Below are 27,919 nucleotides of genomic sequence, written 5' to 3' on the forward strand. Positions count from 1 at the left end.
TAAACGAACTTGGCTTGCTGTCCTTTTTAATGGAGGCTCTAACCCGAGGCTCGAGTTCAACTCCCCATTGCGGTACTACCTAGGGGGAAAAAACAAATAGAGGAGGTGCTGGGGAGGTGGAGGTGTGCAGGAAGAATAGACTCTGTGTGCAATGAAAGCTGCTTATAAATAGGCTCTAATGATGATTGACAGGAGTGAATGATTAGGCTCCTCCTGAACCTATGTTCGGAACTTCATTTAATTTTTCTCCATCACCACATCTTAGGTGCTTTGTAAAATAAATAAAAAAATAATAATAATAATAAAAAAAGCGTAAGTGAGAGCACATTAATTGCCTCTTTGTATGTTTGGATAAACTGTTTGGAAATGCTTATGCTAGAATCCATGTAACAATCCTCACAGACCGATAGACAGTTTACACACAACTAATGATGAAGTCGTTTTGCGCGCTAAACTCCAGTCGCTAGATGGCAGCGAGCACGTCAACTGTGCGCAGGAGTTGGGCGCGAGCGCGCATGCGTCACTCTTAACGCTGCGTCAGTCTTTCCGCACTTATATCTACGTGGCTTTACACACTGCAGAGTCAGTTTGTTACTTGCTTCTGAACCACTGCTTTGTCCTTTGATTTGTCAACACAGGTAAGCTTCTTTTCGTCGACTTTGTGCGTTTAGTAGTCTATATTGGTATAACGTAAAGAATGCAGTTTTAAGATAATGTTATAAAACGGTTCTGTCTTACTGAGGACGTGTCTGTAGTGATCGGACTATCAACGTTGTTTCTAACTGACCACATATGACTTCTTTCTTAGTCTGAGTTAAAGATACTTAACATTTAGAGACTTTTGTTCAATAATTAGTTTAGAAATGATTATCAAAGTCCTTGGAAAATGTTCTTAGTTAGTGTAAAATGCGAAGGGTGTAACGTTTACCTAGGCTAACAGTGCTAGTTAGCCAATCTGTAGAGAAGTCACTGGTCACTAAAGGTTTGTAACGTTAGTTAACACAATTATGGGTTTAACAACGTACACCTTTTGAGAATATATTTTAAAAAAAAACTAGCTTTTCAGTAACGTTAGATGGGATTAGATTCCAGATGTTTGAGTGTGTGTGATAAATCTGGGTCTAATAAGATCATACGTAGTGAAACCCATTTAAAGCATCTTAACTGGTTTCTATGAGATGATGATGCGATGCACAGGTCTGTTTGTGATTCGTGTTCTGTTCTCTGATGAGGGTGTTTTAGTGTTTGTAGTTCACATTTGGGAGTTTCAATGTCCTGTTCTCTGTCCAGCCTCTCATCAGGATGGATCAGGTCATGCAGTTCGTGGAGCCGAGCAGGCAGTTCGTCAAGGACTCCATCAGGCTCGTGAAAAGATGCACGAAGCCAGATAGAAAAGGTAAGTTAATTCTGGTCGCATGTCGTTTTAATTTGAAGAACTAATAAGCGTCATAATAAACGTCAGGAGTGCTGATGCTAGAATTATGTATGGAAGTCAAAATGTTAAGTTCTTTTGAGCATAATTGTTTGTGATGGATATTGGCTGTGGAAAATATAAGAGGAAAATCTAACAAACCGACAGGAAAAATGGTGTGAAACAAGTGATGTTTTTAAGAGAAAATACAAAATTAATATCTCTAAGCTATTGTTTTATTTAACCGTACTTTAGAAAAAAAGAAAAGAAATTAAACTGTTAATCTCTACTGCATCTGACCATATGCAATGCTATATTTGTATTTGAGCATATTTAACATTGCATGCCCTTGAGTCGGTTTCACATTTATGATAAAATAACTTTTTAAAATTTTATTTCCTGCTCTCTAGAATTCCAAAAGATTGCCATGGCAACAGCAATTGGATTTGCCATTATGGGCTTTATTGGATTCTTTGTCAAACTCATCCACATCCCCATCAACAACATCATTGTGTAAGTAATTCACAAAAACACACAATTAACAGTGCATTTCAGTCTTTTATTGCAAGTAATGTGAAAACTAAACCTTGAGTACATAAACATGATACAATCTAATACCACAATGCAGTCTTTGATTTGATTTAGTCTTTGATTAAAGCATGATTGTTTCTTTTGTTATCAGCGGTGGTTGAATCAGCTGCATTGGGAGTCCAAACAGACCTTCGGCTGCCTGAAACAGTGTTGGATGATGGACTGAATGCAGAAATTTTGTAAAAATCATGTTTTTTGTGCGTGTTAACATTTATATTTGGCTGTGTTAATAAATCAAAGGTTACACTACTCATTGTCTTCATTAATAATAGGCTGTTAGTGACGAGGAAAAGGCACATTTTAAAGGCTTAGTGCTTTGTTCACAGTGGTTTAATTCCCATGCTCCATAAAAGTGGCTTGTCTGTGGTGACCGTTACAGGTTTTCTGCCTCCTTTGGGGTCGTGGTCCTCGTAAGTGTTGGATGTGCTTACAAGCTGTCCAAAAGCCAAAACTTGATTGTCTATAAAAGGGACAAAAGTAGTTTTTAGGGACATTAAAAAGGAATCGTTTAGCATTACGTCCCTTGCTCACCAATGGATCCTCTGTAGTGAATGGGTGCCATCAGAATGAGGGTGCAAACAGCTAATGTAAACATCACAATGCACAAATTTATTATTTTAGTACATCAATTAATGCATTAAGTCAAACGCTAGATGTAAGAAACCAATCTATTAAGAAACATTGCTTCCAGACTAAATCGGAGACTTTTATCCATAATATTACTTCCTCTAGCAAAAAGAGTTATCTGAATCCCGAGAGAACTGCGCACTAATCAAATACCATTTATGAGTGAAAAAAGTCCAAAAATGGTTCAAAACAAGCAAAATAAATAAATGGTCGAAGCGCAAAGTTAGTTGATTTTGATGTGAAAGAACATGGATTTGTTTATTTTAACTAGAATTGATGGTTTAAAGTTAAAACACCTTGATGGATTTGATTCTTATAAATGCTTTTGACTTCACAAGACTTTAATTGATCGACTGGAGTCATGTGAATTACTTCCGGTGTGTTGTGATCTGCTTGGACTCTAATTCTGATGGCACCCATTCACTGCAGAGGATCCATTGGTGAGCAAGTGATTTAATCCTAAATATCTCCAAATCTGTTCAGATGAAGAAATAAACTTAATTTTCAATCACCTGAGGGTGAATACATTTACATTTTTGGGTGAACTTTTTCTTTAAGGCGCTTAAGATGCAAAGAAGGGTGAGAAATGAAGGGGATAAGAAAAAAAAAAAGCCACCAAAGTGTCCAAGTAACCATCAAAAGCTGTGAATACACAGACTCCGCCTGTTGCAGTTTTAATGAAATTGGCCGCTCAAGGTTTCACATCAAACCCACCAAGGGTGCTTGTGGAAACGTTCTAATGAGTGAAGCAGGACAGAACATGCCCTCGCGTAACCTGGTGGGAACCACACTGTTGTCTCTGTCTCTGGCTCTCTCATTCAGTTTAACTGCTCGCTGGAAACCCCGAGCAGCTGCGGTGCTGTAATCTGGGTGCCAGACAGAGTTCAATGGCTCTCACTTCAATGGCCCCAGCCATCCAGCAACAAAAGCGTACATTTCTCTTGATCACTGAGCATGCTATTCCCTTCAGAGAGACCCAGGTGCCACTCTGAAAGTAATACCTGTTAACTGGAATGTGACCAAATTAAAAATATTGCCGGTCCCTTATAAAATCAAAGACATTTGACCAAAGTCATTTATGTGAGGCCACTGAAGTGGAGAAGAGAGTTTATTATTTGGAGCACAAAATTTAAAGTCACACTTTAAAACTTTTTTTTTTAATCTTTAGTAAGATACTTTTCAAGTTCTTCTCTGCTGAGCCCATACTGACCCCCAGTGGCGATTTTTCTTTTATGCCAAAATCAGTAGGATATTAAGTAAAGATAATTTTCCTTGAAGATATTTTGTAAATTTCCTACCGTAAATATATCAAAACTTAATTTGGGATTAGTAATATGCATAGCTAAGAACATCAAAATTATCATTTGGCCAACTTTAAAGGCGATTTTCCTCGATATTTAGATTTTTTGTTTTTTATTTAAATTTATCCTTACTGACAGCATGGTTTTGTGGTCCACTCACACACACACACACACACACACACACACACACACAAACAAACAGAAATAGAGTGAGAGTACACTAAACTTAAGCCAAAACTGACTGTAAATGACATTTAATAAAATCTAGGTTGTCATTCACAATGTTTCCTAAACACAAATGTATTTAAGCAAACTCTCCCTATCACAATTCATACCCAGAATCCTCTAATTGCCTATGATGAGGAAGACCTAATTTCACCGAACAGAAGGCCAAATAACGTTGGGCATTAAAATTAAACATGAAAATATATTTCCCCTAAAACATTATCCAGTCGAAGCAAGAGAAAACGAAGTAAACAGGGCAATAGCTGACGGCAGATGAGCTGTTTTACTCTGAGGCTACTGAACACACTTCAAAGTCTGAAGAAATATCACCGGACTTCAAAGGCTGCATGACAAGAGGAAAAACAAGCGTAGACGACTGACTTTAGTCTGTCACTAGCTGAACTGCTTACAATGGCCTCCTCCAGTTAATCACGCATGTCACACTGACAATTAAGTCAATTTCAAGCAAATAATAGATATAGAGATCGAAACATTGATAACCTTGACTAAAATTTTAATTTATCTTACCGCCCCCCGGTTGCTGCTCATTAACAGACGCATATTTAGTAAGTTAAGAAGAAATACGTTTCATCAGTCTGTACAGCAGTCTGTTCACGTCTTGCAGTTCACGATTTGACCAGTGGTGGCGACAAAGCACTGTGAGATGCGGTGCGTGTCTAGTCTGCGTTGAAATACATTCAAGGTGGCTTCCTTCAAAATGCCTAAGATAATAGCCCTTTCATTCAAGTATTATACACCTTTTCTTATGTTGCACCATACATTTAAGCATTTTCAAGCAGCAGTTTCAGAAAGGCATATGAGATGCATTATTATGTAAATAACCTGTCAAGAACACATTTTCTTTAAAAGATCATAAAGCCTATTATGGCCAGTCCTTTTTTTGTGTTATGACAACTTGCTTTCAAATTTATATATACAATACACACACACACACACACACACACACACACATATTTATGTAAACGAAAAAACTATACAGTATCTATCTTCAAAGTGGAAGGTCAATACTCCATATAATTCACTGATATACTTTAATGCATTGTAAGCCTATTGAGGAAGCCTACAAGATATCTGAAATGAACTGTGTGGAATTCAGCAGCAAGAGGGACGTCGTCAGATCAGCATTCTTTATCAAAGAAGCGGTTTAATGAGATCCCTGACCTCTCAATGTTTTCTTCATCAAAAGTATGCTGACGAGCCACAGTGTGAAGGTGATTACTCTGATAGTGGACACTAAGATGAAGAATGTGCTGTGGAGAAATTTGTGGCAGCAGATGTGAGGACAGATGGGCCTTGAAGCAGAGCACACAGACACGAGCAGAAACTCTCAAGCCTCCACTTCAACACATTACAGCAGATTCATGAGAACCTCTTCATGCAGACAGGGATACAAACAGAAATGCATGCAAGTGGTGGAGAGGCTGATGTGTAAATTAATATCGATCTGCTTTCCTACAGTGTACCGTAAAGGATTCTTGTAGATTTAACATAAATCTATCATCTATTTTGCTGAAATGTATGCTCCCAAATAAGTGATTACTCTGCAATAGTCTTGATAATTCATTTGTTCTTCTTTATATTTTTGTGGAAATCATTGTATTTGTACATTGTACACAGTGGCAGGTCAAGTTAGGTTTTAAATCCTTAACCCCAAGAATGAGCAATTGTAGTGATAATAATCTTAGCAAACACCAATAATACGTTTTTGAAGGAATAGTTCACCCAAAAATATATATACTTAACCATTTACTCACACTCAGGCCATCCAAGATGTACATGAGTTTCATCAAAACTCAAAATTTTGGAGAAATTTAGCATTACATCACTTTCTCATCAGTGGATCCTGAATGGGTGCCGTCAGAATGAGAGTCCAAACTGCTGATAAAAACATCACAATAATCCACAAGTAATCCACACAACTCCAGCCCATTAGTTAATGTAAGCATAAAAAAAAACAAATCCATCAAGATGTTTTTAACTTAAAACCATTGCGGTCTCGTCTGAATCAGGAGAAAAATATGGCCAGATCAAGCACTGTTGCACATATTTGTTGTTGGATTTTGATATGAGAGGACAACAGATGGATTTAATCCAGAAGCAATGGTTTAGTTAAAAATGTCTTGGTATTTTTCTTACAAACACACAGGCCTTTTCCTTCATAAGATGTTAATAGATGAACTGGAGTTGTGTGGATTACTGTAATGTTTTTTAGCTGTTTGGTCTCTCATTCTGACGGCACCCATTCACCAATGAGGATCCATTTCTGAGCAAGTGATACTAAACTTTGAGTAAACTATTCCTTTAATATTAAGTTTGCTATTTGTAAGCTTGTCAATGCAACCAAAAGGGAGAACAAATGTTTGCATCGAACTGAATCTTAACCATCCGGCATAATATTAGCATGATAGATATTAAGGTTTTACAGTTAAGCATGAATAATAAATCTGGCTTTAACACAAAGCTGATTCTCAGAGCATCCAGGAAGCTTCATTAGCAATCTCCTCAGCCCGATTCCGATCGATATCTGACACTGCGGCAAGAGCAGAAATTAATGCGTTGCTGTTATTGATAACAATGAAGATGTTTGCATGCAGTAATTGCATTTCCAGCACCAATGTACTTCACTTAAGTACCCAATATTTACAGAGCAAATTACACGGAGCCCCAGAGAGGAACCAAGTCGAAAACACACTATAGCCATGGGGCTAAGTCACGGGTGATAATGTTGAAGCAAAAACCGTACTTTTATGCCCCCCAAAACTCGTCTTGCTCTGTGCTTATCATGTGAGGTGAGGTGTGCTGCTGTATAGCCATCTGGTGGGCATTGATAGCGCTTCTATTAAAGGTTTATGGCTTCATTGGAGGAAGGTTACAAGGCTGAGGCGACGACACAATGCTAATTCGACCTTCAGATGAGTGAAGCTCTGCTTTCTACCCTTCCCATAGGAATATGACAGTTCGCTCCCTGCAGTTACATCATTCCCTCCAAAAATGAGGTGCTGAAGTGGCATCTCAGCAAGAATCATAAAGAACCCCAATTTAAAATAATAAAAGCTAGAAACTGCAACGCAGACCGACTGCATGCAGAGAAATGAAAACATTTCAGTCTTTCCTTCTGACGTAAACCTCTGTCTGAAGTGTGCAGGCTGAGCCAAGGTTATACATTCATGCTGTTTCAAAGTGAAGAAGCCTAGCAGACAAGTCGGAATGAATAAGAGCCTAAGTCATCCATTAGTAAATGCAGATTCTACTATTTGAAGGCTATCATACTGCATGTAGCTGTTCTTTCAAATAAGTCAAGTTTGTCTTTTGCATTTTGGTGGAGGACGCAAGAACACAAGAGATGATGAGACAAATTTGGCACATAAAATTGGAACAGACTTGCTTTTATACTAGGTGAAAAAAACTTTTATCTACTTAATGATTACAAATACTGAACTATAACTTTCGACATTTTCTTTAGAAAATGTGAGTGTGCTTGTCCATCTAGACAATATTATGGTGTTGTAGATGGTTTGCCGTTCAAAATTTTGAGGTCAGTACATTTGTTTAAGTATTTGAAAGAGGTTTAAAATGCTCAAAACAGCACAGAGCAAAAACAAGCAAAAAACAAACAGACAAACAAAAAACTAAACTAAAAACAATACAAAACAAACAAAAAACTGAATCAAAACAAAAACAAAACAAAAAACAAACAAACAAACAAACAAACAAACAAACAAACAACATAACAAAAAAAACAATACAAAACAAATGAAAAAAACGTAACCAAAACAAAATAGAACAGAACGAAAAAAACTAAAACAAACAAACAGAACAAAACAAAAAACAATACAAAACAAACAAAAAACTGAACCAAAACAAAACAAAATAGAACAGAACAAAAAACAAACGAACAACAGAACAAACAAAAAAACAATACAAAACTAACAAAAAAAACTTAACCAAAACAAAATACAACAGAACAAAAAAAAAACGAAAACAAACAGAACAAAACAAAAAACAATACAAAACAAACAAAAACTGAACCAAAACAAATCAAAACAGAACAGAACAAAAAACAAAAACAAACAAACAATAGAACATAACAAAAAAAAATCCTAGTTGAAGCCCTTTGATTATTTACTTAATTTTTTTTTCAGTAAGTTTATTAACATGGGCATTACTGAAACATTTCAGAAAAAATATTTACTACACAACACAATATTTGGTCTTTAAAATTGTTTCATGCAAACATGCTTCATTCATTAACTTCATCACTTGTGGCAGAAATGTTTTTTTTTTTTTTTGGTTCAGTAAATTTGTTCTAGGCCAGTATAGAATTAGGCAAACAATCTGCTAGTTATGCCACTTTTTTACTAATAACAGTCTATTTGTCCAAGGGGTTAAATCAACCCCTAGATATTTATATTCAGTAGCCCTCTGAATTTACCCTTTACAAAAACCCGCCCCCCTTAGTTACTGTTGCTCTGTCCGACAAACCATGTTCTCGTGTCTCACAACACATCCCATGTTCTCACACACTGAAAATACATTGTGGAGCAAAGAGGAAACTGACAATGTGATGACAGACAAGGCAGAGCAGGTTTCTTTAGGTATGAAAGTCTCATTTCAATTTTGTGAATTTTTTAATAAATTCAAACAATAAATACCATTTTGAAGTGAAGTGATGTGACATACAGCCAAGTATGGAGATCCATACTTAGAATTCGTGCTCTGCATTCAACCCATCCAAAGTGCACACAGCTGTGAACACACAGACACACACCGTGAACACATACCCGGATCAGTGGGCAGCCATTTATGCTGCGGCAGCCGGGGAGCAGTTGGGGGTTCGGTGCCTTGCTCAAGGGCACCTCAGTAGAGGTATTGCCGGCCCAAGACTCAAACCCACACCTCAGTACTTCCAAGTGACGAAGTCACAATCATATTAGAAGACATCATGATTAAAAGATAAAATCTTAAGCTCATAGAGTTGAGTATTTACTCTAGAAAGTGCTGCCAATGTCATTCAAAGCACATTTATGAAAGCAGGACTCCGGTGATTGTTTTAAGTGTCTTGAATGGGATAAAAGAAGCTCTGTTCCGTCTCTTTAAACTCACAAAACCTCTAAAACCTCCAAAGCTTATGCACACAGAAGCGCAAACCAACCTGTATTTGTAATTTCAAAGGATTTCCTTCAGCCCCAGGCTCAGATTTCTGTACCAACTTTTGACATCCATTGTTTTTTTTGATCCCGTCTCGCATCATCTCAGATGCCGCAGTTTTTTGTTTTTGTCTTTTTACACATTTCTCAACCCCTAAAAGCATCATTAAAATTCACATCAACTAAGTTGTGTCTCACAGGGCTAAGGAGCACATTAGCGAAATGGGAAAAGACACTTCTGGGACTCCTACAAGCACGAGTCTCTCTGAAGTCATTCTTGCTGAGAATTCGCCCTGCTCTCCGTTTGACAGCTTAATATTAAAAAGCTCTGCCCGCTTCCCAGACGCTCTACAATCAGAGTTATGGTGCGCTTTAAAACCTGCTGAGTCATGCTCACTTTACCTTAACAGTGAGCATAATGCGGGACTGCATTTAGCCCAGTTTGAATTACTGTCATCGCCCTGCAAGCATGAGAGAGAGAGAGTCTGCTCTTTCCTGATCTGAACAAAACCTGTCAGCCAATTTTTGATGGAATTGAAGCTCTTTCACCACTCACAGTCATTCTGATATGCAAATGAGAAATCAGAGCAGGACGCTTTGTCAGGCATTGTTCCATTAAGAGACCTGACATCTTTCAAGACCTCAAAAAAAGCTTTTTTTTGCAGTGGAAAGACCATTTGTGGGGAAGTAATTGCATCTACGACACCTTCCCTGAAATTGATGTGTCACAAAATAATGACATGCAATTTCGGTTAGTTTATTTTGTCAGTTATAACTAGTATTTGTCCTGTTTTGACCAATGCCCATGCAAGCTAATAGCATTAACAAATATCTCTGAATTATGGCCTTACCTAGGCACAGAGTATTGATTTACCAGCACAGGTGTGCTTTGTTATCTTTGATCGTTTCCCATGTGATCCTGCAACCTGAGTGGGCAGCTCATTTGTTTTTATTATCGCCATGGACGGAGAGGTTATGATTTCAGATAAAATGATTTAAAATGGTTTTCTCCCTGACTGAACAAGTACTTTTCCCTACTTCCTTCCTGATTCAGAAAAACACAAGATTTTAACATGAACACCACAGTGTTATTACGGTTTATGAAAAGTCATATGAAAAGTAAAACAAAAACATTTTCATATGTAGTAAACTGAAATAAAAACTTAGGAAAAATGGAAACTACTGCAAAAAACATGACACGGATAACATTAAATAAATATTTTTTACAAGGTTAAATGTTGATTATTAGTAACTGAACCCTCTTTATGTAGACCTCTCTACCTTACTGTCGATCGCAAACATCCGCCACGTTTGTAGTTTTTCTAATGTGTTTTATTCTTGATTGTAGTTCAGATGACCTGGCCTCCACAGTCAACGGACCTGAACCCAATCGAGATGGTTTAGGGGTGAGCTGGACCGCAGACAGAAGGCAAAAGGGCCAACAAGTGCTAAGCATCTCTCGGGGAACTCCTTCAAGACTGTTGGAAGACCATTTCAGGTGACTATCTCTTGAAGCTCATCAAGAGAATGCCAAGAGTGTGCAAAGCAGTAATCAAAGCAAAAGGTGGCTACTTCGAAGAACCCAGAATATGACATATTTTCAGTTGTTTCACACTTTTTTGTTATGTATATAATTCCATATATAATTCCACATGTGTTAATTCATAGTTTTGATGCCTTCAGTGTGAATCTACAATTTTCATAGTCATGAAAATAAAGAAAACTCTTTGAATGAGAAGGTGTGTCCAAACGTTTGGTCTGTACTGTATATATACAGTTTATAAAGTTTTTTTTTCAGGTAAAGTTTTATTTATTTTATACTTTACACATATTTTATTCCACATCAAGTTAAACTTAACTAAAATTAGAAATGCAAACTTTAATATTTAATAATATTTAGTTTACTATAATAACCTTGATAAATAGCATAACTAAAAAGCGTAATAAACTGAAATGAGAAAACTAAATGAAGCCTAACAGTGAAAGAGTGAAAACTACATGGAAATGGCATGGCAATAATTAGAAATAAACAGAAGCGTTAATAAACAGAATTCAAAATTCAAAACAACATTCAAAACAAAAATAGTAATATCCCGGAAAACATGTGTGAGTGAGTGTGCATTTTAATATGCATTATGCAGATTACTGTGATTTCCCAAAGAGTTTGGCATTGAGCTGTTTTTAATTAAAATGAAAAGGAAGGAGACTAATTACAAAAACAATCCCCATTCCTGAGTTTGACTTTGATCTGCACTCCATAAATTTTCATATATATTATGACAGTTAGATTAGCATCTACATGAGCAGCCCGGAGTGAAGTATACGCAGCAGTTTGATCATTTATTAGAAAATATTGGATTTCATTCTCACTTTTTAACAAATGACCTGGAAAGTCAACCAGCTATAGGGTGATTACGGCAAACCTAATTTACCTCTAAAATCCTATAAACCCATCAACATAATTTGATCCACGAAAACATCTTTAATCGGCTTCTCATTTCCCAAAGTGTGGGTTCTGTGGGGCACAGACTATACAAAAAAGAGCCATCGACAGAGAAAGGGTCACCGCCATCATGCCAGAAACAGAGATTACTACCAGCTTATTAGAACCACGACTATAAAAAAAACCTTCAAATGACCCTTTTAAAAACACTCCACAGCCTGTACACATTCGCTCGGCCTTAGTGGGACCTGTTGGGTCAGATCGCACTATAAAGTATCAAAGGCCAACCTTTTCGTTATCTCCTCCCTCAGCAAACACCAAAATCAATGAAGTTGGGTAGTTTTGGCCTGTATTGACAAAAAAGGACTATTTTTAGAGGATGCATCAAAGAATGAAAGCCAGAGAGCATAACAACTGGATTTTCTTGTCCATCACAAGAGCAATGGAGAATAAATTCTAGTGACGACCTTGTAAACAGGTCTTTTATGCTTTCCAAATAAATTTAGCAAGGTGTTTGCAATGCCAAAGTTGATTACGGGCTCAAAAACGTTTCCAAATTGCTGTATTTGGGTTCCCAGATGTGTCTCAGAAAGCTAAACGTTTGGATCTATAATTTTCATAACACTTTCTTTTAAGGTCTAACATGTTAACCTTGATGTAAAAATGCTTTGATCAGCCTAAAATGAGGCTGCATGGTCTGTTGGTTTTAGAGAGCTTTTGAGCAACAATCACCACAAAAAAAAGCCCAGGTTGGTTTAAGAATCAGGGCAAAATAAAAAACAAAACTAAACACTTTTAAAAATATATGCTTACAAAAATTAATGTGATTAAGGTTATCTGAATTCTTGCTTTCAACTCCCATTTTTACTATAAGCAGTAAGTGGCATTAGCTTTCAAAATGTCAAAATGTCATGTATTGCTCGTCCTATAAGCTCACGCTGAGGCGTTCTGAGAAGAACAGCATGACGTCTTTTAAAGATTCACATGAACAGAGGGTAGTCTGTCAGTGTCCCTTCATTTTCTGCTTCCACTTTAATCCTCCCTCCACCAAGAAACACAAATACAACCTAGCAATGTCAAGGGAAGAGTTCGAGGTAAAGGCTAACAGTAAAAGTAACCAATTTTACTAAATTTCTTGAGTAGCGTTTTCAAAACATTGTGCTTGTAGTCCAATTATATGTTCTAGAACTTAGAGTGTATTCTGTTTTTTTAGTTAAGTATACGAGATCAGTTGCATATCCTATGTTTTCCTGACACCTTTCATTTATTCATTCAAAGAGCTTAACCGTTTTGAAAAACTGATCATCCCCTTAAATATTTTAAAAGTATTAAGTAAAAGTACAGGCTGTACTTATGCTCATCAAGGCTGCATTTATTTTATCCAAAATATAGAATTTATTTTTAATTTTGTGAAATATTATATACTTTATAATAGCATTTATTCCTGTGAAGAAAAGGTGAATTTTCAGCATCATTACACCAGTCTTCAGTGTCACATGATCCTTCAGAAATCATTCTAATATGCTGATTCATAATTAATGTTGGAAACACTTTTGCTGATTAATATTTTTGGGGACCTGTGGTAGTTTTTCAGGATTCATTGATAAACAGAAAGGACAGTGTTTATTCAAAATAGATTTTTTTTTGTGTTGCAATACACTACTATTAAAAAATTTGGGGTCAGTACAGTTTCTTCTTTCTTTTTTATATTAAGGAAAATTATTTTTTCCCCAAACAGTGCTTTCATCATATTAGAATTAGAATTCTAATACATATTAGAATTTCATGTGACACTGAAGGCTGGAGTCATGGCTGAAGAAAATTCAGTGCTGTGTCACAGAAATAAATTATATTTTAAAGTATATTAAAATAGGAAACCAATATTAGAAATTGCAATAACACTTCACAACATTACTGTATTTTTGTAAATAAATTACAGCCTTGATGAACATAAGAGAATCCATTAAAAACATAAAAAAACTTTATGATCCAAAACTTTTTAACAGCAGTGTAAAAGCTTCTGCCGTTACTTTATAAATTCAAAGTTGCTTCTCCAACATTTTTCTTCAGCATGACATTTCAACAGAACACTGAACAACAAAACAGAGCAGAAATCCTATTTAAATAGTCACTTTGCATAAATAGCTAAAAGAAAGATTCTTTCTTTCCCTTTAAAAAATAAGCCTTTTGCTCAAAATATACCGAACTTTGGCAATTCATGGAGCAATTAACTCATATGATCATTAGTGAAAGCAGTCTGACAATGTTAAATTGGACAATATTCAGGTTTGAGAATGCTGTTGAACTAAACCGTCAAGACTTTGCTTGCATATAAGGTTCCTGTGGATAAACCTACAGTATATAACCTCTTAACAGATGAGACACAATGAAGCAGGCATAAACGGAGTACAACACTTCAAGCAATAAAAGCATATTTTCGTGCATTCTTTAAAGCTGCAGTAGGTAACTTTTGTAAAAATATATTTTTTACATATTTGTTAAACCTGTCATTATGTCCTGACAGTAGAATATGAGACAGATAATCTGTGAAAATCAAGCTCCTCTGGCTCCTCCCAGTGGTCCTATTGCCATTTGCAGAAATGCACCGCTCCCGTTAAGAAACAACCAATCAGAGCTGCGGTCCGTAACTTTGTTTGTGTTCAAAATGTAGAAAATGTATATAATAAGCGAGTACAACATGAATCCATTTTCCAAACCGTGTTTTTAGCTTGTCCTGAATCACTAGGGTGCACCTATAATAAGTGTTTATATTCGGACTATTTTAGATTGCTTGGGGGGTACCGCGGCGGAGTAACCCAGTACCTTTGTGAATCTTCATAGACATAAACAGAGAGAAGTAGTTCCGGCTACGATGTTCTTCCCCAAGACGCAAGCAGTTCTGTTTATGAACCGCTAGAGCGTCAAAAGTTACAGACTGCAGCTTTAAAGTTTGAGATTTCATCATGTTTTTGAAGTTATCTTTTTTCTGCATAAAAAACTTAATTCGCCTACATTTAAGTGATTTTGCACAAATAAATCTGATTGGATAAGACATGGTCAGATATATGCACTTAAATTAGCTAAAATTGGCTGATTGAGACTATTTAGGCTCTACATGACGCATCATTTATTTGTCACACAGTTTAACAAATCTCACACTTTCAACACAGAGATACAGAACATTTTTAGTGCCACCTACAAAAGCAGAGCTTTTATGTCTTGGTAAAATATCACCGCAGCATGCCGTGAGAATAGCTGTCCCTGTGTCCATCTCTGCAGGGAATATAAATCCTCTTTCGTAAATGGCCTTCGCTTCTATTTCCTCCCCAGCACTCTCTCATTTTATATGTGTGAGAGACGGCTCCCTATGTGTCTCAATTTCCCTCTTACATCTATACTAATGTTTTCAGCCATGCACCCCCTGTCTGCGGTCAGTCCCTGATGCTGGTCGATCTGACGGAGCTGGAGTAGAGGTATCTGAGAGCCATTATTCCACACGAATGAGCTTCACGACTTCCAACCTACAATCTCCATGTTTTTTGCTTTAGAAGGGAAGACAGATGAACCGCTGTACATAGCGACATAAGAAGTGAGAATGGGCTTCTTGTCATGTACACAAATCATGCAAATGTTTAAATTAATGTTTGAGGCAGGGCTCAACAATAAGTGCTTTTTTTTTTAGCCTGGGTAGTCAGGAGAATACATATAAAATAATTTTGTTTCATTGATTACATGATAGAGAAGTCTTGTGTTGGCTGAAGTAGTTATTAAACAGCTGACTTTATTACACTGTATACTTATTTACTTATTTACGAAATAAATAAATAGTTAATTGAATTAAAAGTTGAGTAATCATATTATTTATAAAAAAAGATAATGTTTTATTGACATAAAATAATTGATTATTTTATTATTAGTTCATTATTTAATGCTGTTACAAAAAATATTTTAAAATAACACTGACTGATTTAAAAAAAAAATATTATTAGGTCATTATTTTACACAGTCAAGAAAAATAGTCCATTACAATGCATAAAATAATCAGTTATATAATTAATAAATAATACCACAACAAAAAATAATTATTTAAATAATTTGATGAAATAATTTGAAAATAATTGTGTAATGATTTATAATTTTATTTTCAGATCAGCAATACTAACTGAACTTCCCCTCGGACAATCTTTATTCCCTCCTTTGAGACATTGAGAGGCTGAGGGAAAAACTAAAGAACAAAACAAAATGAGAGAGAGTAGGTGACGAGAGAGAGAGAGAGAGAGAGAGAGAGAGAGAGAGCGAGAGAGAGAGAGAGAGAGAGAGAGAGAGAGAGAGAGAGAGAGAGAGAGAGCGAGAGAGAGAGAGAGAGAGAGAGAGAGAGAGAGAGGGTGAGCGAGTAAGGGAGGCAGAGCGAGCAAAAGAGAGAACGAATAAAGGCAAAAAGGAGACAAGCTGTCCTTTCATTTACCTGCAATGAAAAAAACACACACACTAAATAGATTCTGTCCTTCAGAGGTCTTTATGGTAATAACTGAAATCTGACAGCAAAGCTATAAATGCCCCTCTTTAACCACAGTAATCACAATAAATATTCACATTGACCGATCTCCTGTAAAAACACCCCACCGACAACTATTCTACATCACCCCGCTGATATGTTTATGGTAATTTATCTTATGGGATCGTAACGGTTTCAGGCCGGAAGACAGTCCAGATCTATCATATGGTAAACCCAGAGTAAAATATGTTATAAAACAGTGACCCACCTTCAAGGCCTTCATAAGTAACAGAGACAATCACTACTGTTGTGCAGAGGACAGCATGTGAACAACAATTTTGAGAGTTATTTCTTTTTATTTCCTGTTGGGAAAGTAATGACATTATCCTCACAACAGCTCTAAAATTTCTCAGTTGAAGGACTGGATGAAGGAAAAGAAAGTAATATTATTTTCACTTGAAGAAGTGTGTGGCATTAGCTTTCAAGTGGTCTAAATGTCAAGCTTTGCCCATCCTATAGTTAGACAAACTCATGCCGAAGTGTCATGAGAAGAAGTGTGTCTTTTTAAGATTCACACGAAGAGAAGCAAGTCTGTCAGCGTCCCTTAACTTTCTGCTTTCCCTACTTGCAAATTTATCCTCTCTCAACAAGGAAACACAAATACAACCCGAAAGTTTCAAGGAGAAAGTTAGCAGTAAAGGCTAACAGTGTGATTAGCATATCAATACAGTGAGATGCAATATATTTAAAGTAGCAAAACTTTACTACTTTTTTAAGTAGTGTTTCCAAAAGTCTAATTCATTCTGATGAATTGGTTCATTCAAACAGCTCATGTAAATGAACTGAATCAAAACAAACAACTGATGGATTCAAGCTTTAGGTATTTTCTTAAGCAAAAAATTACTTTGTTTTACATTTTACGGGGTTTGGATGAGTCTTAACTTTTATAAAGAATACCTCTTTGGGTTAAAGACAATCTTATCTATTAACAAACAGCTTGTAACACCCAAAAGAGAAAGGAAAACTTGAAATCACATCATATGAGATTCCTTTAACTGTTTTTGTAAAAATTGGCACCAGCATCACCAAAGACCTGTACTTCATCTTACATTTCATTCGGTTTACTGCATGACGTAGCCTATAAAATGCAGTTAAGTGCCCTTATAATTAAGACACTGGGGCAAAAATGCCCCTGTATGAATTTTGTCTCATATTTATATTAAATGATAAGCCATATCACACAAGCAGGGAGAGCAATATCACAAAAGTGCTGTTTTGTCCCATTTCTGATTCACAAGACATTTACTGACACCTACTGGCAGTTTTAGTTTCATATTTTGCAAACCTTTCACAAAAAGAAAAAAAAAAGGAATAAAAAGTTTTTTTTTTTTTTAATTTAATCAGCCTCATGTCATTTCAAACCTCCATCACTTGCATTCTTTTAAGAAACAGAACAGACAATAATGAAGAATGTTGGTCACCAGAAGAAAAAGAAGACTTTTGGTAACCAAGCTGTTTTGGTCAACAGTGACTTTCTTGTATGAACAAAAAATTATGACATGCTTCTCAAATTATCTTATTTTGTGTTCTATAGCTTATATTAGGCTAGCCTAAACATTCATGTATAATAGATTTTATGTTGAATAATAAAAAAAATCTTTCTAAAGTTATTTTTGGTAATATTTGGTAATATACTTACTCACTTAGCACTAACTAAATAACGGCTTTAAGTTATCTTTTGGGGGAATTTTCAAAGCCAAATTGAATTTTTGATTAATAAGATCAACTAATGAATCACCACTTCACTTCAAAAATTTGAATCGACTGACATCCTTAACATATGTAATAAGTATGTTTAATAAGTATATTAAAACAGTTTTGGGTCAGTAAGATTTCAGTTAAAAACTGTTTAAAAAGGTTGTTGTTTTTGCTTTATTTTGTGCATCTTTGCAAGCTATAGTAGCTTCAAAACTTATTATTATTATTTTTTTTCAGTATGAAAAGCAATGAAAAAGCACACTAAAAAACAAAACAGTGACAAAATGTCAAGCAAACTCTTTATCTGCCATGGGACTGTAAAAACACAAAATGCAGTCGCTTAATCAGTGTCAGTTATTTTCAAAGACTCAAAGTAAATTTGAAGAGTACATGCAGCATTACATGACTGAGCTGTATACATTTTTATAGGTCTCTTCAGGTGCTAGCAAGACTCCCTTTAAGTGCTCTACAAAGTTCTTGTCAAAAATCAAAATGCTGTCGTGATTACCCTCTCGAAATGCGGCTCCTTCCCTGGCCTGATGACTAACTTTAATATTTGGCCTTGATATCTACCCCTACAGCAATATCAAGAGAGCAGAATAGTAATGGGCCGTAAAGTCATCCCATCCTGCTGCTATTACCAAGAATGAGAGTCTGAGGTCCTAAATCACTCAGGGCCACAGCGGGCGTCCATTAAACAGCCTTTAATGAATTACCCATAACCTCTGGGTAGACACTGCCTTCAATGACATCTCTCACACAAAGCATGCTTTTCAACGGATACAAAAGTCGTATCCAGGAAAGCAGCGGGAGCCTTGACCATCTGAGCTGAAGGGCTCTACAGCATCACTTTGCGCTGGATGTGTCATAATCTGAGGTTAGCAGGGCTTCTGTTGCAAGTGCCATCATCTGCAGAGGTGCTTCTGAAGAGGAGGGAAGCAATATCCCGGCTTGTGCTACAAAAGCTGAATCGAAAAGTTTGAATGAGCGCCACTATGAGGTTCTAACCCTGAAGTCCACTAGAGAACAACACTAGAGCTAAAAGCTCTGAATGAATCACTCAGCCATGGCAGAAACTGCCCCGTTGTGCAGAAATGCTTCTGTGCTCTTTTCAAATGAAATCGCTGTTTTTTTTTAAAATCTTGCTTTCAAAACAATTCTTCATATGAGGATCTTGCAATTAGTTAAGGATGTCATTAAACTGATCAGTTTTTTGTAACTAGTTCAACAGCCTTTTCAAATGAATTAATACAGGCTCCTTCACATTAAGAAAGGTAACTACAATAATAACTATATAACAGTATCTATATTAGCATTCACACCAACAAACAATAACATTCTGTTTGTATACATATAGGGTTGTGATTTGACAATTTTAATTTGTCACACTTAAAAGATTCAGCTCATCAAACAATATAATCCAAATAAAAAAAATTTTTAATGATGATTTCAATTATGAATGGAAAACAGCTCTGCTGGCCCTACGTGAAAAATTAATTGCCTCATCCTGTTAAATCATGAAAATCTGAAATCTGAGGCCCCGTCCACACGGAGACAGAGCTTACCCCAACCCGATCTTTTTTTTCCTCGTCTCAAGAAATATCCGCGTCCACACGAAACCACAAAATGATGTAGTATACATGCCAGACCAGTATGTGGCGCTGTAATTCTACCACAGAGATACACTAAAAACAGAGAAGAAGACTTGGACTATGCTCATAAACCTTGCGCGTGGTACACAAATGAACATGGAACAATACATTTATTAATCAGTGTTAATGTTAGTTAATAAAAGACAATCGTTCAGTGTTTGTTCATGTTTTTGTTGCTGTAACGTGACGTAGAGGTGTCTGACTAGGGGGGAGACGTGGGCTGATGACGTCATCGTTTCAGAAAATATACGGATTAGCCGTCCAGACGAAAACGCAAAGACGACGTTTTCAAATTTATCCACTCTGGGACCCGGTTTCAAAAAATAGCGGTTTCACCTTGCGAAAACGCCGGATCCGTGTGGACGAAACGCCTATCCGATAAAAAATGTGTGTGTATTCACAGAAACGCGTCTCCGTGTGGACGGGGCCTGAGTTCAACTTCACTAGCTGCACCCAGGCCTGATTACTGCCAGACCTGTTGATTCAAGAACTCACTTAAATTGAACCTTTTTTTTTTTGCAGACTTCCCCATACTCATAGAATTACAACGGTTATTAAAACTGTATAGATAGAGGTATCGTTGTACTTACTGTCCTTGGTGTGAATGGTCCTTTAGCTGTGGAACACTTAGTTACCACAAGTTCTATTAACTTTCTAAAAGATGCATTTCAGTCATGTGCAGCGTTGGGGAAAGTTACTTTGAAAGAAATGCACAATATTGCGTTACAACATTACTTTTTATGGAAGGTAGTACATTACTTTACTTTTCTTTTACTTTTTCTATAAATTTTTAGTTACAAAAACCAAAGTTTTTTTATTTTTTATTAACATCTTAAGGGCCCTTTTATGGTGGCCCAGTAGTACACACAACACAATGAAATCGCCACGACACAATGAAATTAGTGCAACACAACAAAAACTAGCTATAATACAATGAAATTAGCACAATACAATGAAAACAAGCTGCAACACAACGGAAACTAGTCACAGCATAGCAGAAACAAGGTGCAAAACACAACAGAAACAAGTCACAAACCACAATGGTAAGTCGCAACACAAAAGAAAAAAGATGCAAAACAATAGAAACAAGCCACAACACAACAGAAACAAGCTGCAAAACACAACAGAAACAACCCACAGCACAATGGAAATAAGCCTCAACACAGTGGAAACAAGCCACAATACAATGGAAACAAGCCGCAACACAACTAAATTAAGTCACAACAATAAAAAACAAGTCACAACACAATGGAAATAAGCCACAACACAACAGAAACAAGCTACAAACTTAGACCAAGAAATAGCCCTATGTGTTGAGTTATGAAGATTCCATTGTGCACAACTGGGAATCCATACCCTTTCACAGCAAAAGTGAAATTAATAAACCTCTGCAACTTATTCCAAATTTCTCACAACATGGGGACAGAAGAGCTGTCATTGAATAAACGGGAAACCGAAGTAACTTATTTACTTATTTGAAAAAGTCAGTCTGGTATTTTCTTGAAAATGTTAAAGTAATGTGTTGCTTTACTAGTTACTTGAAAAAGTAATCTGATTACGTAACTCTTTTAACTTGTAAGGCGTAACCTCCAACACTGGTCATGTGTGTCCTATTTGTAGACAACTCAAAAATAATTTTATTTTTAGGGTGTTGATGTTTTTCTCCCCAAAATTGCACAAATTCAACAAATCAGTTTTTCCAACAACAACTTTCAACAGTTACTACAAGTTACTTTTTTCATCAAGTAGCAGTTTTGCCAAAAGCTACATTAGAACAGTACAAGCGAATGTTAATCACTAAACACAACTGGGAAGAAACTTTATTAAAAGCACTAAATAGAACTAATGCAGTTATGAATTCTTATTAGTAATTATTTACACATCTCCATAAGTCACCACGCTTTGAGCTAAAACACAAATTAAATTATTTAAATCGCGAGTGCTTGAATATTTCCCTAGCCACAAAGCTCAAGACGATTCAACATGAAATTCATAGTACTTAGTTTTTGGAAACTAGTTTGCTGTCTATTAAGACTAAGTTTGCAAAATCTTTTCAGATAATCCACTAAATGGAGAATCTTATTCAATTATTTTGCAAGAACGAAAACACAATTAGGTAAATATTACTATTTAATAATTACACATCATAAATGCATTAATTATTAAAGAAGAAAATGTGGCTAATGGCTAAATTAATTAACTTGCCTTTTTCATGGACTGAGCAATGAGGTCAACAGCCTTTTAATTTTACATTCAACACCAAATGTAACACTGTGAGGTCTCAGTTTTCAGTTTGAGTAGTAGCAAGTCAACACTTTCAGAGAAAACAGCAGACATGCCCTTAGTGTAGCTGAACATTTCGTGGCTTGTTATCTCAAATAACTGTAATACATGAACACAAGCCAGGAGTTGTGGTGCTTTCCTTGGCAGCCCATCATGATTACCTCACCCTGGCATTTTTTTCCTGTTATGCATTCATTAATATATTCCCAAAGGTTTTATAAACATACTCTGGAACTCTTCTCAGTGTACACACATCTGCCATTGCCTATGTGTGTGTGCGTTTGTGTGCACGCTCTTGTTTGTGTGTGTGTATATTAGCACTGTTTATGAGGGTTATAAGTGTCACCTAGCTGCTGTGGTAAGTTGCTTAGGGTTAAGTGTCTTGGCAGGTCTTTTTCCCAGGAGAAGGCACAGAATGGAGTAACTCCAACCTAAACGTGGAATTCTCTTACGCAGAACTTAACTGTACATCAGCCTTAGGCTATTGTGAGAAGATAAACTCATACTTCTGCACTTGTTATCTGGAAACATTCAGTAATCCATAAAATAATCCATAAAATATTGAGAATAATTAAGACTGATTGAGAGAAGAAAGGGGAGAGAAGGGTCCAATGTTTTAAGTGAACTGAGTTTTTACAAAATAGTAAAATAAATCTATATTTTGAAATAAATTAATACTTTTTATTAAGCAAGGACACATTCAGTTTATCAAAAGAAAAACAAAAGATTTATATTTGAAATGTTGTCCAAACTATCTATTAATCCTGAAAAAAGTATCATTGTTTTAACAAAAATGTTAAGCAAGCAGAACAACTGTTTTAAAAAAATGTTTAAATGATGGGCCTTATTATACATTGATAATACTTAGAAATTATTATTTTAATGACAAATGTTTCTTGCCATAAAAAAGAAAGAAAACCATTTCAATTTATAAAAGGCATATGTTGCATCATCATCATCATTGCAATATTTCTTAGAAAGAGTGATATGTTTGATAAAGCTGTTCAATAAAGCGCATTCCTGTGGGTTATAAATTCATTATCCAGAGTGAGTGACTAAAACTGGATTTTCAAAAACTAATAATCAGCTATAATTAAAAGAAATAGTCTGCTGTGATACATTACTATTATATTTACTATTAAAATAAATAAATAAAAATAATAATAAATAGGACCTACCCAAAATATTGTCTCCATTATACTAGATATTTCTAAACCCCCAAAGGCAGCATTATTCAAACTCATACAGGAAATTACAAAAGCGATTACTGGTAGTTTATCTCTCAGAAAATGTTTCTCTCGTTATCACACTCAAAACTCAAGGGAGTCTGGGCAAAGCTGAGTGTAATGAGACAAAACGAGACTAATAAACACAGCACCAATAGATGCGACAAATATGCATGTTATATAATTTGTGTTCATTACTTGTTCTTTTTCATAGTGCATATGGGGCTCTCATGCAGCTTCTAGAAATTTCCCTTTGAAAATGTCACTTATTTGTAGAAAAGTATTTTTTCTTTTTTTTTTACTATTTTAATAATAGTAATATAATATGAAATAATATAGATAATCTAATTGTTCACACTATTGATATTAATAATATTTATATATAATTGTAATTCTTATCATATAATTAGGTATTATTTATGTATAGTTTAAAATATAGCCATAAAATAATATAATTAAACTTAAATCCAAATTTAAAAATATCCCATGTTCCATTACATCTGAATCAATTGAATATGAATTTGGCAATTTTGAATTGTATTATGTTAGTTGCAGACAAATTGCACGTTCAGTGAGTGGTGCTAAAAGGTTAATACTTTATTGCATCACCTAAACTAAACCTTGCCATAAAAAGCAAACATAAATGTAAAAGAAAAAAAAGCATTTGTTGAAGCAACAAAGTTTGCTTCCACTAACATGGATTTGAAAGTATTTGAGCAGTTTTATTATATCTTTTGTTTCACAGGGCTTGTCACAAGTGCAATTCTGTACCGGGTGAGCCACTGAGCAAGTTTACCAATTCAGAAAAGCAATAGTTATGGAGCTGTGATGCAAATCTCTAAATCTATTGGTTTACAAATCATGTACCACAGTAAAAGTGTTTTGAGATCATAAAATATTGTGCAATGAAATGCAATTAAAACTGAAAGTACAATTGCAGTGAATTGTGTAGGTATGTTTGCAGAGTTTTGCAAAAATAGAGATATAGACATATATTTCAGTAAGGCTATGTTGGTTATATCACATAAAAACAATCTGAATATAAACTTAAGCCAACTTCTTCAAAACCTGTACACCTTTGAGCTTATTAAAGCTGTTTGTTTTAAAGTCAAGGTCAAAGGTCAAAGGTCATAGTACAGAGCCATCACAATCGGGCAGAAAATCTGACACAATAAAGCTTTTCAGTCATGTATCTGTCACTTCCGTCCCACCACAACAATACCCCCGGTGCCCTCTGCAGGATTAAACAGGAGGAGGGGCACTTGCTTTTTCACAACGAGTCCCGGCCTCCGCAGAAAAACTTGCTGGAGATTATTCTCGTTGACAGCTCGCATTAGCAGATCAAAGGCAAACAGTTGGGCTACATTACTATTCCCTCTAATGTCTTCAGTCAGAGCAGTCATTTGGCACACCTTTAACATTTGATGCACGTAGGAGGCGGCCCACTTTTCACCCACTCAGAGCTACAACCCTTCATAACCACTAAAGACAAGCTTTTAGATCGCCAAAGTTTGATTCAGTTTCAAAGGAAAGGTAAAGTTGATCCTTAAAGGTGAAGTGTGTAGTTTCTTCAAACCATTTGTTTGTCTGACAATGGAAGATTTTGGTGATCTTGGTCATGCAGCAATTACAAACTTCACGTTTAATATCAGAAAATTGTAAAATCCTCCATGTTCCTTTATATAATTTAAAAAGGAAACAAAAAACGTCTAGCATTGAAGTGAAGATGGATTGCACAGTGCAGTATATCTGGTCCACAGTACAAAACCAATGTCCTCAAAACAGTTTGTTTCTTTTCTTTTGTTTAAACTGAGGACCTTCCTCTCAATGGGCCATTCCTAGAGGAAATTGTGTTTTTATTTTATGAAACAAAATGGACAATTCGAAAAGCAAATGCTGTTGAGAAGCTAAAACCCAACGATGTAAATGTGAGCCCCTTCTGAATCTAGGCCTGACAAACTGCATCAACTGTAACATCAGTGAGAGTTTGCTGGAGATTTGAGCTGTCAGGGGTAATGAATGTCTCCGAACTAGGACAGGCCATGTAAATAGAGCACAGAGTATGGAGCAGACTGGGAGACGGTCCTCTGAGATGTCTGTGTGTGTGTGTGTGTGTTTTGGTGTTTGAGTGGGTGGACAGACCTGTGGCCTACAGGTGCTCGACTCACCCAAGTTCCATTTAAGCCCAGAAGTGGTGGTTAGACAAGTGCTGCCCACAGGAACCAGACTACACCATTTCCCTTCCAAGCCAGTGTTCACGTTCAGATGGTGCTGTCTGCCCTGTAAGTGTGAGCAAAAGAGCAGGAGATGTTAATGGAATGGAATGAGACTCAAATCTAGTAGAGGTGGGAAAAAAACGAACACAGATTAAGATATTTCTGATGAAATCCGGGAGCTTTTTGACCTTGCGTAGACAGCAACGTAATTATCACATTCAAGGACCAGAAAGTTAGTAAGGACACTGTTAAAATGTGTTGTGGTACTCTCGTGAACCCTCACCGAAGACTGCGAGGGAAGAGAAGAAGTTTGAATAAAGTTGTTATGTTTGTTTTCGTAGCTCCATAAAATTTTGGTTGAATCACTGATGTCACATTGGCTATTTTAACGATGTCCTTACTACCTTTTTGGGCCTTGAACATGGTAGTTCTGTTGCTTTCTATGCAAGGTGAAAAAGCTCTCGGATTTCACCAAAAATGTCTTAACTTGTGTTCCGGAGATGAAGAAGATCTTACGGGTTTGGAACAACATGAAGGTGAGGAAGTAATTACAGAATTTTCAGTTTTGGTTGAACTATCCCTTTAAATCTTGGTCTAAATTTATTGTATGACTACAGAATATTTGAAATATAGTATGCCAGAACATTCTTAAGTCTGCCAGCTCACTTAAAAGCAAATTAAGACTAACTATCTTAAATAGGTCTGGGGCCGCTTGTAGTTTTAGAACTGATTATAAATGTAATATTTGTGTAATATTATGCCGAGATTTATATTTCTAAATTCAAATAAAAGTCCACTGCAGACTTGCAAGAATTGAGAAGTAAACAAAAAAAAAAAAAGATGAATTTTAAAACTTTCTCACCCGCAGAGGACCTCAGTTCTCATCACAGACAACAGTCGAGTTCAATATTGTGATCACTTCAATTATCACATTTTTAAAGTGGTGTACTGCTGGCGACATACACACACACTTATTTAAAAGATGAATGACGAAGCTTCTAAAATTACAGATATTCTTGAAAGTTGGCTGGATGTTCCAAGAACTATTTTTTAAGTAATAATTACCACCTATTACATTTGGCAAGCTAGACGCTATTTATAAATGTTTTATTTTAATTTAAACATGCGCTGTGCAAACATCAAAGCTTGATTATTCAAAACTTCTTCTGATCTGTCTCTGAAAAGCCAGGAATAGTAGTAAATGAGTGCTGCACAGACAGAGACACAAACTGAATTCAGGTTTTATAAGTCTGCTTTATGAGGGACTGAAGCAGTCAAGGACATCTTTATATAGACGGAGATGCATTGAATTTAAATTTCTGGCCCATTACAAGAGCCGATAGATTAAGATTTTCACAATCATCTCAATGTCCTATATTCTCTATTATCCTCAGCGGTTTATTAAATATTCTCATGCAGAATGCAAAGTAATGCAGCCAGAGCAATTCTTTAAGGTTTCTTATTAGTTGGACAAGATTACAATGTCTTACTATTTTCTATACACGTCTGCAAAATTCAGAACAAGGGCTTTTCATGTACTATATAGTGTTACTGTGCAAATATGAGTTGGTCTGATCTCTAAAGCATCATAAAATACACACAAGCATCTGTCACAAGCCTTTATTTGCTTTAGTGTTGAATTCAAATGTTGACAAAGCATTCAGAATTTTTGGGATCAAGTGCTGTGACCTTTCAAAACTGCACAGACAGAAAACAATGCAGAAGAGGCAGTAAAGTGTCCATGCAGTTGTTAATCACGTAATATCATCAATGATCATTAAGTGTCGCAGTCAGGATGTCAAAAGCACACAAGTGCAAACACTGCATTAGTACATACTAATGAGAGGGAGAGAAGTGTTTACCTCTTGGAGGAGGACAGCAAGAGAACGGTCTTGTAGAACCACCACGGGCAGGTCAGTCATCTTCTGGGCATGAAACAAGGTCTCCAACGTGGCCATGATCTGGTCAAAGCGGCCTCCAAGACCACCCAGGGTTACAATGGTATCTATCTGCAAAAGATGGTAGATGAATAAATAAATAAAATAAAATAACCACAGAATGAACAAATTAACAAATGAATGAGAGATTGTGAGTTATGTTGCACAAACAAATGGATGTACAAACAACTATCCAAATGAATGAATTAACAGATGAACGCGTAAACAAATTAGTGATAGTATGAGCAAATGGCAGAGAATCTGCAGGACAGATGTTCTTAGTGCCACACAAATGAACAAACAAGTGAGCAAACGAACAAACAAATTGACAAATGAATGAACAATCAAATTATTTTTTATGTAACTCCAGAATAAATGGTCCATATTTTGCATAAAGTGCTACTGCCCCAACCAATGAACGAATTAACAAACAAACACAATAAATCAACAAACAAATTAATTAGTGTGTTTGTTTGATCAAAGCATTGTACATATATTTTTCATGCAGTTCCAGTGTTTTAAAAGTGCTAATGCATCAACAAATGAACAAACGAACAAATGAATCAACAATCAAATAAACAAATAA

The 27,919-nt window shown here is 35.9% G+C and overlaps 2 protein-coding genes across 5 annotated transcripts in view; one reads left to right on the forward strand and one right to left on the reverse strand.

The window, feature by feature from the left end:
• Positions 1–27,919, reverse strand: part of tpk1 (thiamin pyrophosphokinase 1) — a 68,669-nt gene that overhangs the window by 4,804 nt on the left and 35,946 nt on the right. For 3 of the 4 annotated variants that reach the window (XM_026200976.1, XM_026200978.1, XM_026200977.1), the window contains 3 exons: positions 27,259–27,405; positions 25,349–25,460; positions 2,252–2,462 (listed from right to left, as the gene is read on the reverse strand). In XM_026200976.1, the coding sequence (XP_026056761.1) occupies positions 2,323–2,462; positions 25,349–25,460; positions 27,259–27,405 (399 nt within the window). In that variant the 3' untranslated portion in view covers positions 2,252–2,322. Of the gene's footprint in view, positions 1–2,251; positions 2,463–25,348; positions 25,461–27,258; positions 27,406–27,919 lie in introns of those variants that run through there. The other variant, XM_026200979.1, reaches the window with a different exon arrangement.
• On the forward strand, positions 488–2,251 carry sec61g (SEC61 translocon subunit gamma). The gene is made up of 4 exons (XM_026200981.1): positions 488–638; positions 1,291–1,396; positions 1,822–1,924; positions 2,094–2,251. Exons 2-4 carry the CDS (start codon positions 1,303–1,305, stop codon positions 2,101–2,103), a joined length of 207 nt encoding a protein of 68 aa, XP_026056766.1. The 5' UTR covers positions 488–638; positions 1,291–1,302; the 3' UTR covers positions 2,104–2,251.

This window comes from Carassius auratus, chromosome 24 (assembly GCF_003368295.1).
Source record: "Carassius auratus strain Wakin chromosome 24, ASM336829v1, whole genome shotgun sequence".
NCBI classification, from domain to species: domain Eukaryota; kingdom Metazoa; phylum Chordata; class Actinopteri; order Cypriniformes; family Cyprinidae; genus Carassius; species Carassius auratus.